Here is a 15976-nt window from a genome sequence, read left to right on the forward strand (position 1 = left end):
TCTCTGTCTGTTTGTCTGTGAATTAGGAAGTCTTGTTGCATTGAAATTTAGGTGATTTTGCTTTTTTAGGCGACACCTTGACAGTGCAGTTTAAATTTAGGTGAATCAGCTTCTCAGACAGCATGCTGAGGTGTAAACTCTTTACATTATTTCCTCAGAAGTGCTAATTTGCAGAAGTGAAAAAAAAAGGTGACATGTCACTTCCCATTTGATCGATCGTCTATCATTAGCTTGTATTTGTCATAATTGGAATATGATGACAGTATGCTCTCACGTTGCTTCGCTGATACACCACTGCTCTTAGAAAACCTTATCAAACAATAATTAACAGTGAAGGACAAACATGATCCATTAATTCTTCAAGGACTCAATATTTAATGGCTCAAGTAAAATTCAATGACAGGAAAAATCATTTCACCATGTAAGTTAATTTTTTTCATAGATTTATGTGGGATATCTTACAAAGGCATAACAACACAGACTGTATAGCTTTAACTAAGAAATACAGATTCGCTGGCAAGCACTGAAGCCTTCTCTCAACGCAAACTTGACCTGACTCACTGATGACTAATTTACAAGCATATACTTAAGTCTTATATCGTATTTTGATATAGTTTTTTACAAGATACATTAGTGTACATAAAATACTCTGGCAATGTACATGCCAGTATACACACCCACTCACGCATACATGCAAGGAAATACACGCTCTCTCATTTACACACATACAACATCACTTGTTAACACTTTCAAACACACCCTCATTGATATTATGTATCAATTTACATTACAACTGAGATTGTCATCTCCTCAGTTCTCACTTTTTTCCCTTTTGCAGTTTTTATGAACAAAGTGATTTATAGAATTGAAGTAGGCTTTAGTATTTACCATGTGTGTCTTTCCAGTTTGTGACCCTTATTACTAGTTCTTAGGGGTACTGCTATGTACAGCTTAAATTCCGGTTTACCTGACAGTATAGATGTATAGATAGATTTGTGTGCACGTAGGCGTAAGTGGTATGCACACGTCACAAGGATTGACCATGTACACGGTGTAACATTGGTTTGTTCCATAAGACAGACAAACGTGTAAAGCAGTAAACATCAATACTGACATCAATTCTAATGACTGATGCATGAACCACGTAGTCAAGTGTCAAAAGGCCTTGTGGAAGTTCAAACAGTTCATGCAGTTTATGACACAGCTTGACATGTTAATCATGAAACACATTTCGAATAGAAATAGTCTTAAAATAAAAAGGAATCCTCATCTTTATGTATAGCGTCGTCTCTACATCTATTGCTAGGGCGTAAGAAATTTAAAAAACTCAAAAGTAATAGTGAGAGCAGAATCATGCAAAGTCGACATTTAGTCTTTCCATTTGATGTTTTTTAACGGATGAAAATTTTTGACACAGAGAGAGTACTTACTTAAAAAAAACCAGGACATTCATATGGTATGCACTTTGTTCTGAAAATAAATAAAACACCACTTTGACCCGTGAGAGGACATAAGATATAACAAAATGAATGCGGCCACACAACAATAATAAAAGAAAATCATATTTTTGCAAAAAGCAACATCCTGCTGGTGTACATTCATGCAGTTGCTATAGTTTTCCCTCTAAAAGTAGTATTTCATGTAGTCTTTAATGGATCTGCTGCAATATTACAGTACATAGGAGTTATGTAGGCAGAGTAAGTCAAAACACAGGGTACAGTTAGTATTGTGCTCACGTTGCATGTGTGACTGGGCAGTGTATTTTAAACAATCACATTTTTATTACAGTGTAACAGTGTGTTAACTCATACATGTTCTCTTAGATACACTCTTTTCATGATATGAGAACAGTACAGATTACCATATTTAGAAACAAGCTGACATTACCTATACTGATTGAATTAATTAATGGGTACATTTCTTAAAAACCTAATTCTTATTTTGGAAAAATGTTACTGAGAATTTTTTTTTACCCTTCACATAGCTGTAGACAGAACTTGAAAAGACTTTTAATGATTTTGAGACAGGTTTTGGATTAGACGTTGTGATGGCAGATATGAAGTGCTGGATCTGTATTTGGCAGAGATAAAATTCCAATTTTCAGTGACATCATGATGTATGTTCCTTTTGATATGTGCTCCTTTTGATTAAAAATGCATTGTTCATATCATTGTGTGATGCCCGCCCCCCCCTTCCGCACTCCTACACCAACACCAGTGGAATCATATGAAATGAAAATGATAGAGAAAAGAAAATGAAAGTATTAGTAAATAGGTCGAAATTGGATTCCCAAACAGGGCAATTTCCATCAGTGTATGTTTACAGGAGGATTTAACTTTTGAATTTGATTCATTTTCATAATTGACTAAGGTGAAATTGAATTGCCCCTTCTTTTTTTATTTTTAGTCCTTGACGCCGTTCCTTTAAGTGATCGTTTCACAAAGTCTCTGATAAATCCCCTTTATAAGGATAAGAGCTCTGATCTGAGAGAATAGGTGTGGCAACTAATAGCATACTAACACAATTTGCCTTGCACCCTCCCTTGAGAATACCGTGTTGCATTATAGATTTAGGCCTGTTCCCAATTTGCAAGGTGGTACTACAAAATTAATCACATGAATCACATACCTGATGATGTAGACACCTGGCTTGGATGTTACAGGCAAGAAAAATGGATATCAGCAAAGTCACTTATTGCTGTAGCAATAGATTATACTGCACCCAATCTGTTACAGCAGGAAGTTAGTCTGAAGTAGTTATTATCATCAGTACAATTTGCACACACCGGCAGTGATGTAGTGTGTTTATCGAACCTTGTGAGCGACAGCCTGCAGGGAGGGCCTTTCAAATAGTACCGATGCCTATTCTTATGATAACTGCCAAAATAACATTAACATCAATAATTCAGCTAGACTCAAAGCCCTGAAGAAATTTTTGCTCCCTGGTCTATTATTCCAGTGTCAACACATTGTAAAAACTGATAATAGAAACTTTGCAGTGTAACTTAGTGAAATGAAAACAGAGTAGTAATTAATAGCAGGAACACAGGTGTTAAAATACAGTGGGAATAAAGGAAGTGTTAAGCTGCTTTTGCTGTGTTATTGTCACCTTTACACTTCGTCTGCACACGTAGAGCATGTTTTAGGAAAAGCAATAGATTTAATCCAAACCTCCAAACCACAATGAGGGTCACTACAGAGATCACACATCAAAGTAATTAGACTGAGAATTTCATAATTGGCTCCAGAGCTGTTACCATTTGAATGTTTCTCAGCAGCAAAATGAGAGAAATAGAAACAAAAAGGAAGAAAACAGAGACGACATTTCCAAAGCGCATCTGTCTGCTCCTTTCAAGGCTAAGCTACTGCGACATGGCTAAGTGTGAACATTTTCTTAATAGAGTTGGCAGGCATAGAGCAATCACCACATATGAAAAAAACAAAACAAAAAACGTATGTGTATGTGCAACGCTTTGTGTTTGTGGGTTTTTTTATGCATTGGTCCAGGGTGAGAATGTAGAATTGTAGAATTGTAGAATGCAAAAGAATGCAAAAGACGAAGATGCAGCACTGTCTACTATTGGCCCAGTTATGCTTTGTAGACATTTTTTATCCTTCTGAAGCCCCTTGACCAAAATAGTCTTCTAAAACATGTCCAGACAAGACAAAAGAAACATATTCCTCCACCAAAAAGGTTTGTGCCATGTGCTTTACAAAGCAATACTTCACTAGAACATCAACAGAAAAAAAAACCAAAAAAAAACAAACCATCCACTCAAGAGTTTGTAATTAGCATTTAGCCCAATTTAGCTCACATAACACAAAGTACTGCATTTGCTTTTGCTTCTGTGCAGGGAAATTGTCTTTTGGAATGCACTTACACAAAACTAAACCCAAGGAGCTGAAGGTGTACACTGGCCTTTTTTATCGCTAAGCAAACTTCACCAAACAGAAAGCAAGATTATCCTTTTTTTGTGATGGATCTACTTTGGCATATAACCATTTATTTATTATACATGTGTCTTCTATGTTAAGACTTGCTTGCTCCTTCCTCGCTTGTCAGACTGGTTTCACATGATTTCTTTTTTTAACATCATCATAATTATCTCCAATCCATTCTCAGATATCTTAATTAGTGAAACTGAGCTTGAGCTGGTCATTGAGCTGGTCAAGTTATTCCAATTATGCATACCCCACAAATACGCATACATACTAATCTAATAGTTGTAGGCCATCTTTGGATGGAGTCACGTTTATGCTAAGCCAATGAAGATCCGTGTTTTACTATTACAACTGGTTCTCATGTAAGAAAGAGCTGCCGCCCCCACCAGTCTGCTGCCCGGGAGAGGAGAAGCTTGCCAGGGGAATGACCTTGATGGGGTCCTCCTTCTTACTGCAGTGTCTATCCAGGGTGTTGTAGAACTGTGGACGATTGATCCCTTTGTCCAGTTCATCTTTTTTGGGCACAGACCTGCCCAACGTATGGCGGCCATCCATGACCCCCATGCTGCCCATGTTAGCTTTTATTCCCCGGGCACAGCTCTGCTGGAAACCAAAAGAGGGGAGGGCAGCAGTGATGGCAGTAGTGGTAGGGGTGGAGATGGGGCTGTTGCTGCCAGGACCCTGGAACTGGGCCAGGGCTGGGGGCATCCAGCAGCTGTCAGAGTGGCCTAGTATTAGACACTCCTGGGTACAGGTCTCAGAGGCCTCAGCCAAGGCTTTCTGCAGGTTTACCTCGATGGCTGTAAAAAAGCAGACAAAGAAAGAAGGAGAAAAAAACAAAACAAAGTTAAAACAACAGGTCAGAACATACAGAGAACTGGAAAACAACAATTTTACTGTGGTGATGTAAAAGGGCTGAATGAACTCGTGAATCATAATGCAAATAAAAGAAAGTTGTCCACTTATCAATGGTTGACCCAGAAAATGTCAGCCTTTTAGTGAAATGAAAGTCAGTGATAAATGTTTCATTTCATCTTGTAATGAGAAAAACACCAGCAGAGCATTTAATTTCCATTGGTATTCCCATGACTCTGTCTGTTTACCTACAATATGCACTGAATTCCCTGTAGCTTAATTAGTTAGAAAAAAATGTCTTGCTGTTTGTGTCTTGGATTGGCTTTACTGTATTCAATTTTTAATGAACATCTTAACAAAATACTGTTTATTTTAATCACTGTCAATGTGCCACTCCTTAGACTCCTTTGATCTTTTAGAATCCAAAATAAATCTGGTCAAATAAGCTGTGAAAAAGATACGAATCATTCCAGAATCTTATTCAGGTAAAATTCATGCTCGTTGGGCCAAGAATTAGGCTGCACGCTTGGAAAAATTAGGGGGAAAAAAACAAAAAATCTGAAAACTCAATGAAGAGGCAAAATGGGCAAGGCTAAGCACTCAGACTATCTCATCTTATTATCCCAGAACTGACATCACATGTGGAATGAGTCTGGGATGAGACCTCAGCATTGAGCCTCTGCAATAAAGTCTGTCATGCCAGATAATTAGAATGTAAAACAGTATGCACCAAGGCAACCAGAAGCCTGCAGTGTTATGGTTCCTAGGCCATGCAAAGGCAAGAGGGGTCCTCATTCAGACATCACATCTCTCCTCTAGGCCTCAGCTTCAAGCTGTCATGCAGAAATTATTTAGTGTATTTGCATAAGTAAGAATGCTTTAAATAATTAAGGCGTCTTAGACCCTAGTACGCTGGAAAGACTATTTCTTCCACACGCAATTCTACATAGTCTATGTGAGTCTCTTTCCCAGACATCTTCCTATCACCTTGTTTATTGTTTTATGGCTTTTTATGAATGAAAATGAATATCGTGATTACCGTCTAGTAGTAATACGAATTGTCTTGATTGCTGCGTAACGGCACGGCGAACATGCTTTGTATATCGTTGCTACCCTACACTGAATACCACGACGTCAACTTTAATTATAAGAGTAGCTACTGAAAATGAATCACCTGGTATAAATTGTAAGGATATATTTGAAGTATCCACGTGGAGTCAAATCTGTCCTCTCCATATTGAACTGAAGCCGTGAAGCGGGAGTGTATAAATCCCCTGGGCGGTAAATGTGTCACCTTTCAAAGGGTCACTAACTTAATTAAGGGAAAAATGGATGCTGCTTTCTCATTCTCTGAGCTAGGACAATGGGGCCAAGCCAAGTCTCGGCCGTGCGCTGATTCAATCTTTCTCCAAGTGTTTTCTCCTGTTGGTAATGCCTTTTTAGGTTGCTGATGTTTTTGATTAGGTAATGTAATTAGCATAAATGCCCTATTACCCACCCAGACACACAGAAAATGTTGCCTTGTCCTCAATATTTTTCCTTCCTCCTCAGATTCTATTTAAAGGTGACGCTTTTACAAATGAAAGGTACGTTTTCCCTCTATGACTTTAGACAGACTGAACTCATCGCATTTCTATGTCAACAGCCTTCAATGCCTACAAATTTTATATGAAATATTTACCGACCCGCCTCTCTCAACGACATGGGCTCGTACTATTTTCTATTCCGGTGGGGTAGTTTGGATAGGCGGCGGCGGCGGGTTCGGGAGGGTGGGCACACGGTATGAGTGATGTCGCTGACAGCTCTTGCTGCCTTCGTCAGCTAGAGGTATGCCGCAGCCTGCTTGTGATGCCGCTGTCTTTTGTATTCAGGGGGAACAATTGTACCCCACGGAGCTTTTGGGAGAAATCACACATCACTGATGCCACAGATCCCCTGATGCTGTGAACATACTTTTCTACATTCCCTTCAAGGAAATTTGAATGGCAGACAAGTGGGGATAATAGCAAACAATGAGTTGTAATAGAAGTGAGATCAGACGTAGTGTTCTCGTTTAAGATGATTTATTTTTACTGAGTAGCATGCGTTTGAAAAATAACTCTGATAACTGTTTATTCTGTTAATTTAACATTTAATAAAAGCAATTACTGTAAATAATTGTTTCCTTCCCAAATTAAATACTGTTTGCTTTATGGCCTGTTTGATGGTCTAGGTGATCTATTCTGCATTTTTAGACAGTGTGTCACACTTTCGGGAATATGCATACCAGCCGTACCTTTCAGCATTCTTGTTCTGCAACATCAACACATCCTGTGGCCAGCCACAGATCGAAAACTGCTGCATTCACCTTCAGCTGACCTTCCATTTGGTGTGGTCAAACATTTACAGCTTGTATAAATATTGAACAAGTGTAAGAGAAAGGTGTGAGGATGCTGGATGGTGTGTAAACCATTCCCAAAATGTTTTTCTGGGTGCTGAATGAAAATATAGAACAAATAACATCCCGCAATTTGACTTTAAACCAGGTGGGGTTGATATAATGCAAATGCCTCTCACTAATGGGAGTACTTGCAATCTTTTAATTAAAAATATAATGGGGTTGAAGACAATGCCTGGAATGTGTGCAGCATTTTACAACTTGGTCCAATAACTTTACACAACTTTGTGAGGTATACTATGTTTGCTCAGACTTTTAAGTTGTGTAATTTATGTTTTTTTTAGCTGAAAAAAATAACATCAGCACTGATATCACATGAAGATGTTTTTCACTCTGCTTGGTCCAGTACACCAACAAAAGCAATTAAAAGCTGCATAAACCCATTTTGGAGGCAGACATAACAAAGTGTCTAACTGTGTTATAGCATACAGATGGTCATCTTGTTTTTTACAGCCTCTGTTAAAAGACATTTTATATTATTCTAGTCATCTGGGGTTCAGGTGACACGCTGATAATAATCTTCCTTTAAGTGTAGTTTTAATCTTATCCCAGGAAACAAATTCATGTTCTCTTAGCCATCCAGGCTATTCCCACATCACTTTTCTATGTCAGTTCATACCACATAATGCTTGGCTAACGGCTAGTTTGGCATATGCTCTCATAAAAAATGAGCAGCCAACTCACATTTTGCCATTTTTATGTAATGAATAGAACAGCTTCTGCTAACTCTTAAATTACTGTGGGCAAATCCTTTCTGTTGGCACGTAACCAGCATTAGTTATTTTCACTGGACCAGCTGACCAGTCAGAGTGTGCTTATTCGTTAATCATTACTTTCATTTTTTTGCTTAATGATGTTGTTTGGCAAACTCAAATAAATTGGTAATTTCACAACTGCCTGTCGCCCACTCTGCAATCCAAGAGCCTAGAAGAATTCAGGCAGCCCTCTTGAACTTACACTCACGCACTACAGCTGGTGACACAGGATGCCATTTAAGTTGATGAGGGCTTAGTGCTTCGGATTGCATTCAGATTCACTTAATTTTTTTTCATGACCATAAACTTCATCAGAACATGCATGTTCTAACAGGCAGAAACACAAATGGACACACACATACATAGCTAGGATCAATTTAAGCATCTTATTGGGCCTTTTCAGTACAATAGCATGAGATATTTAACATGACAGTTGATGATATTTACCGACAAAGCTTGTTACATCTTGATGAGCTTCACATTAAGGTCTGCACACATATCACGATTCAAGTCATTATTTCAGCATGCACAAACTCATTATTGCTAATTAAAAGGATAATTGCATGCATCTAGGACATTAAATTCTTCCAACAGCCATCAAGAAGGTGGACTAGGCCCGTGACTCATCCTACAGAGTTAATTGGTTCAGTCTTTGCAAATCTTTTGCAAGAAACTTGCATGCATCTATGCATCAAACACATTTACTCTCAAATGAAAGCCATATTATATATTTTTGAATTAATGCATGTGTCATTTAGTAAAATTATTTTTAACAGAAAGACTATAGAAGTTATTTATAGTACAAAACTTTATTAATGTAGAAACATTCATAAAAATTATTTAATATAAACACATCTTTCTCCACCTCAAACAATCTGATTATTAGATGGTGATGTATGGATGCTCATAGCACTATTTCACACTCCAGGCCTGTACTGCATTGACTGAGGATCTTATTTTCAACAAGCTGCTGTGCCGTGTTGTTGTGCTTTTTATCAAATATACATAAATCCTCAAAAAAACTGTTAAATTGTTATCCAACCCATCTATATTCTTGGTTCATTTATACCACACCTTTAAGCTAAGCTTTTAAATTCCCATGATGCACAAAACAGCCCCCGGGCTCACAGTCTTCCACTAATATTTTATTGCTTTTAAAAGCACAAATCACTACCTGGCCACAATTTTCAGATATTTCAGAAAAAAAAGCTTAAGGTCACACTTTCAGGAGCAAAAATTTCAAAGTATATAAGAACATATTAATTTGCACCATGTGTTTAGGATCTGTCTGTCTTGCTGCACAGTTGCAGTTTTCTCCATTTTCAACATCTCTGCCCTTCCATATAATAGAGTTGAATACGATTCCATCCTAAACGTGTAAAAGATATTGCCAGTGTTATATTTATAGTCAAAAAATGCCCCTGTAGCTATGGATTTGCTGATACTAATTTAACCTCACTGACATTTCATTTTTCATCTGCATTTATGTAGAGTTACAACAGCTTCAGTCAATTTGACACCAACAGGAATAACAGTGCCAAAAGATGCAAGAGCCTTTTAAAATGAAGTCTGCGACTTTTATCAAAAGTTATCAAACCAGGTAACACAGTTATCAAGAGTGCAGACTGAGTGTTATTATACATTATATGTTCTTGTTTGTTAGATAGGAAATGAGAAAGAAACTGGGAAAAGAAAAGAAACAAGATACACTCTGTACAAGCACGTGTCTTGTCTCTGGAGGGAGACCAACACACAGAAATAGAAGAATATGAAAGATTATTTCAAACAAATAGAATCTCAGTAGAAATAATTGGGTTTGTAATTACTAAGACTTTATCACTTCACTCGGCCTTATGCCCACTCCAAATGTACAATCTGGATAAGCAAATGGATGGTCATTAATAATAATAGCGCTATTAAAACCCCTTGGTGTTGCACTGAAAAGAGGGATGCCATTACTTTCATCGCAGCTCTGGCAATCGTCATTTGAAGGAGAGACAACTGTCTAATTTTCACAGCATCACAAAAACAAGACGGCATTTCAACATCCTCCTTCCTTTCTCAGGGCTTACATTTTTGATGCTCGTCTTATAGTTTGATGATGTCTACTGATGTGTGAACTCCTGTTGTACTCAAAAGCTTTAAGCTGAGACGGATTTCTGAAGAGATGGAAATGATATGACAACATCTGTGACTTCACTGGAAAGGGCCAACATTTATCTGAATCAGTCTGAAAATGAACTTTGTAAGCTTCAAATGCTGTTTGATTTTTTTCTACTTTTATCAGGAGGAGATACATTAAAATCCCTGATGAAGATGACATTGTTAAGCATTTTCTACACTAAAAATTTTGATTTCCAAAATTCATGCACCAAAATGGTGAAAATATTTTGACCAATAAAACGATCCAAATATTACAATAACGTGTTTTTTACAGGGATCCATCACAAAGAGAATAAAGAACGTTTAGCGGAGCTAGAGTTTAGCAAGAAGTTAGCTTGCTAGTTTCCCTCTAAAGATGACATATCACAATGTGACTGAAGTATTTCTGAAAAAAAACAAACACACAGCAGTGCAATAGCTTTGGGCATAGAAAAGACAGAAGGCTAAGTAGCACTGAGGTTTAGGGTTTAAGGAAGTCGAGCTACCTGACGCATAATAACCTGCCATGTGGTGGCTAGCTACAGTGCTATGATTATGCTAATATAAACGCATGAGTACAAGGAAAATGTAGAGCTCAAGATTAGCCCATCCACAACATGAGGTTAGTAATTAACACGTTGGACTGTGGTTTGAATTACTTGCTATCACAAAGTCTTGATTCTTAATGTCCTCCTCACATGTTAGTTGGTCCAAAAGTTTAAATATTTTATATCTGGGACATGCCGAGGGTTTTCTCTGGCAAGTTTGACCACTGATTGATTACTTTGGGCCCCCCAAAGGCCCATGTTTTGGAAATAGGGCTGATACATCATTATTTCATGAACTGATAAACAGACTGTCCTTGCAGCCAAAGGGATGGCTGTAGAAGTAATTAAAGCATTCCTTTGTGGCAGTAGAAAAATGACGTGTTTGAACTTGAGAGTTTGTCCAAATTAACTCTGAAGAGGCTCTCCAATCCAGCTACTTCTGTCGTGTAAAAAAAGCTATGCTGAGGTAAACAGTTTGTAGGGGCCTCTTTGGAATTATTTTTAACATGGATTTATGGTATTATGTTAAAACACACGTTGGGATTAGCACCTGCCTTGTTTGGTCATCCTCAACAAGCATTAGAACCCCTGAGAACTTTTACTTGTGTTACAAGCTCAGTGTGGATTTTTCCACTGAAATACATTATTTAGGGCAATTCTCTGTTGCAAACGATACAAAGCCAGATATAAGAAGTGGCAGAGTAATAGTTGCCCCTTTTTACTTCTTAAAACAAATAGTGCCAGATGTAATGAATGGCCTTTTTTGTAAAGGAGACAATGTGATGCAGATAAGAAGGGAGCAAGGTTGTCCATATATACTCTAGACTAATTACTTTTGATGCATTTACGGAGACATTCCTGACAACGGTGAGTCTCTGAGCCACATACGTATTTATCAGCACTTGTGGGACCTATACAGTTCCTCGCCTGTAATCCATCTAGCCTTGTCTTCTCTCGACCCTTTTTGCTTTCCTAGTGTTTGACCCATTGTAACTGAAAGTAATTGCAGGCAGAAAACAACATCTAATGATTACTTTATCTGGGAGTCTGAGAGAGAGTGAAAAGTCACAGACAGGTACTTTCAACAAAAGGAGGAGGCCTTTTTGTTCCCGACACACAATTTCAGACAACAAAGAATATTATTGACTTGCCAGAGATTAGAACACCAAAACAAATAACAAAGCACAGAGAGAGGACAAAGTGCACAAAGAGAGAAAGGATCTCTTGAACAACCAAGTGCCAAACACTTGCTTCTTTCTTTTTGTTGCCATTGATTAAAAGTATGTTGTAGGTAGAAACACCCATTTCTCCACTGAGAACGTACAAAACAGAGAGAATGTACAGACTTAATTTAATGCAAATTCCTTTATCTCCAAGTCACCTTTGTTGTGAAGAACAAGAAAAACCCTCAAATTTTCTATTTCGCCCAGCATAAAGCGTTTGCTAAAAAAGCAAGCCCCGACATCAACAACCACGACTGTCTGATTTCCATCAACAGAGAGCACAGTCGGGAAGGTAGAACACAGAAACAGTTTTCTTTCACTTGACTTTTTGTGTGTGACATTGGTTGATTACATCTCCTTCATTATGTCTGGACCACTATTGGGCCTTCCCACCCGAGGACAAGATGCCGGTGTCACCATCAACACAATCAGGCCTGGCCAAATACTCAGCATGGGCCAGATAGATGAGAGGTGCAAACACCATAACAATCTGCAATCAGCGCTCATCAACACAATGACACACAGAGGTGGAGGCACAGAGTTTCTATGGGGGGTAGAAACACAAGACATGTTGATGTAGGTACACACACACACACTCTGATGCTTTCATTTGAAAATCTTCTACAAGGGTAGCAATTCATTTTATTTTTATTTTTTTTGTAAACCTGTATGCTGCGAAGGCACTGGATGAAAGTGCAGATATACTGTACAGGTGTGCTGTTACCAACAAAAAAGCAATACATAAATGTATATTTATAAGACTAAAAAAATTGGATCTACCTTAAAATTCATTGCTCGTGGATGAATGTCTGAACATTTCCATATTGTGGAGATAATTTGAGAACTGGGAAATGGAAATAAAGCGTGTAAAATGAAAAGGAAGTAAAAAAAACATTACTGGAGAATTAAGACAGAAAGAAAAACAGGCTGATTAAGTGGGACATAACAAAGCACTCTGATATTTGCAAAAAGATTGGATTGTTCCAGCAGGAATACTATCTAAACAATCATGATTTTTAGGAAATGACTTTGATCTAAAAATGAAAATGCCACTCATAACACTCTTAGCTTTCGTTTTAAAATCAAATCGGAAGCTGATTTGAAGCGTAAGCAGGTCCTCAGAATCAAATCTATTATGTAAGAACTGGATATTTTCTGAAAATAGCTAATAACTATGAGACCCCTGATTCACATGATGGAAAAAACAAAACAAAAAAACGACTAGACAGACAAACTGTACAGCAGCCACCGACGTGCTACCTCCTGTGTCGTGTAACAAGCAAATTCATCACACTGACCCATTGCCCCCAATTATTATGGAAAACAAGAATGAATCAAATTAACATTGAAGAAGCTCTCCAGTCCAGTAGCTGTCTGTATAGCCGATGGATTCAACGACAGGAGAAGAGAGGGTAATAAACAAGGTTCCACTGTATATGCTATATATCTTGCAGTCATTGATGATTAGCTCTGTTTTCCCTTAGCCATACATTACGGTTATTGCCTTCATGGCCGAGCAGATAGGAAGCGGATACAAAGACATTGTGAAGCCCATCTTTCAACTGATAACTGGCAGGCTGAAAACCACTCAGCACCACGGGCTGCATGTTTTCAGTGTTTGAGTAATCTGGACATGCTGAAAATTGTAATCTCTTATATGACAAAGGTGAGAGGAGGACCTGATGTTTTTGTTGTGCTCTGCCAGGATGTCAGTTTATTGTACAGTGAGGTATTTTTGAGGGGAAATCATTCACTCTGTTATCAAAAATGAGTCTCTCTTCAGGAGTCAGCAGCCAAAGTCCTGGTGTTTTGTCCTAATAGGCAATACTGAAAATGTGTAATCTGTTTAAGGTGTCAGTATCAGAGGCAGACACTCATGCTGCCCTTTTCTCCTGCCTTTTCACTCTCCAGCTTTAAAATATTTTGCAGACAGCTTAGGCATGAATGGAGGCTGTATACAGCGTTAGCGACAGTCATTAGTGATGAGCAAACTTGCATTTGCAATATCAGTGTGTATGGTAGCATGGTAACGGTTTTAATATGAAGGGCAGACTCTCCCCAAATCCCCCTGAGCATGTACACTTTAAAGGTTTTCCTTTTCCGAAGCACCACAGACCCTCCTCCGGGGACAACTATTAATTTTTCACTGGAACCTCCCCTGAATAATGAATTCTGTCCTATTTATACGCTGTGATAAGTCCACTGAATGTCTAAAAAGGGGTTATCGTGAAAAGGGTAAGGCTTTCAGAGAAAGACCTGTTCCTGCTTAACATGTTTAATTCATCCGCATCGCCATGTTCTTGAAAGCAGGAGAAAAGTCATATAATGTATCACTGGCAAACATGAAAGCAGACACAAACGGCACATTCAATAAATCACGGCTTTACTTTTACTGTTTTGATGTTGACTGTCACAATCCTCCACCCAAACACCAGTCGCTGAAAGTTCAGATATATGCTTTTTACTCCTCCAGGCCCTGGCTGACAGATATGCTCTCACTAAAATCACAGAGGTACTCAGTGGCTTGTGTTAATGTTTCTGTCACAACGCACTTTATTTGGGGTGTGCTGAGTGCAGACATTGTCAACTAACGCTCACAACAGAGAGAGCGACAGCCACAGATAGACATGCAGAGGGGCAGAGCGCGTGGAAAATGGCAGTTGCTGAAACATAAGCAAAAGAGGTGTAAAGTTAAGTCCATAAATAATTCAATAAAAACTAGAACATGACTTCAAAATCTGAACAAAAAGAACAACCTAAAATACTTTTGATACTTAAAATAACTGTTTCTGCCGTGACTTTATTACTCCAGGATAGAAAAATGCTTAATTTTGTTGCAAAACTATTCATTACAGTCTCACTGTAACTATAGCACATAATAACAGTGTATAGTTGGAGTCAACATTTAGCAGTGTGCAAAAGTCTTGAGCTATCCTTTCTTTATATCTCGCTTTCAAGGAGCCAGGCTTTGTTGTGTTTTCTTTAACTGTTCTTATGCAATAGTTCTCCAGATGGATGCTTTTTCACTTATTCTGACATTCAGCAGAGATGGACACGTCAGGCTGCTCTGCAAGCTAAGTTAACTAAGATAACATCAAAGTAAACAGAAACAATAATATGATGCTATTACAATATAATGTTACAGCTAAGCAGCATTTCACTTTTTAACATTGCATTTAATTGATGTTATCAGCTCACCACAGACTTGCTTTAATTCTCATTTTCTTCTTTACTTTTTCCTTTTTTCACTCCTAGCAGGGTAATGATGCCAATCCTTTTCATTGATTGGCATCACTTGTAATGGGAGTGAGTGCAGTCAGGTGGGGCCCCCTTATGGAGAAATTTTGGTTTAGCAGTGGCAGCACACGGGCAATCCATTGCCAGCCTGTGGGGAGCTTCAGACTGCCTGTCTACCTGCAGAGAACGTCTGTTGCCTGATGGGGGCAGAGAGAAAAATATGTGGTACCACAGGTTTGTGGGCTACTTGTACATGTGCTGTTGGTGGTCCATCAACCAGTCACGGAGAAGAGTGAAGTTACATAATTTCAAAAAGCTGTACTTTTCATATTGTATTTGGTTTTTTGTCTCTGATGTTTTTGTGCTTCTCTGCCGTCACTTCCTTTCTGTCCCACATGCAAATGTCAACCAATCAGCATTCAACTGACGCATAGTGTCATCCTTGTTGAGCACTGTGCATTTGGGGTTTTAGTGGACTGCAGGGGATCACATTAGTGGTGATAGATTATAGGCCTTCTGTAGGCAAATATCTCCACAAATGGATACAACTGCAATAGTATAACTTAGAATCAGACAGTTCAGGTCTCTCTGACTTTCATTACAAACTTTGCACATTGCCACTGCTAAAGTTTAAGGTTTGTGAGCCCTTGGAGGCTTCCAACTGGCCGGAGACTCTAGGAAGATGCGTGCCTTACTTGATGGCACGTGGCGCCTCTGGGAACACTACCAATCTATGAATTGCCCTCCACATTACTATAAGCAGACAGAGAATGAAACAAAAGTCAGAAAGCAATGTCCTCCAAGAAGCCTAGAGAACTGTTCCTGAAGACTTCTTAAA

At 38.5% G+C, this 15976-nt stretch overlaps 1 protein-coding gene across 1 annotated transcript in view; it reads right to left on the minus strand.

Moving 5' to 3' along the window:
* Window positions 1-355: 355 nt before the first annotated feature.
* Window positions 356-15976, minus strand: part of pcdh11 (protocadherin 11) — a 135877-nt gene continuing 120256 nt past the window's right edge. The window contains exon 7 of the mRNA XM_026142903.2: window positions 356-4741. Coding sequence (XP_025998688.1) covers window positions 4287-4741 — 455 coding nt within the window. The 3' untranslated portion in view covers window positions 356-4286. The remainder of the gene's footprint in view (window positions 4742-15976) is intronic.

Source organism: Astatotilapia calliptera, chromosome 2 (genome assembly GCF_964374335.1).
Source record: "Astatotilapia calliptera chromosome 2, fAstCal68.1, whole genome shotgun sequence".
In the NCBI taxonomy this organism is placed as follows: domain Eukaryota; kingdom Metazoa; phylum Chordata; class Actinopteri; order Cichliformes; family Cichlidae; genus Astatotilapia; species Astatotilapia calliptera.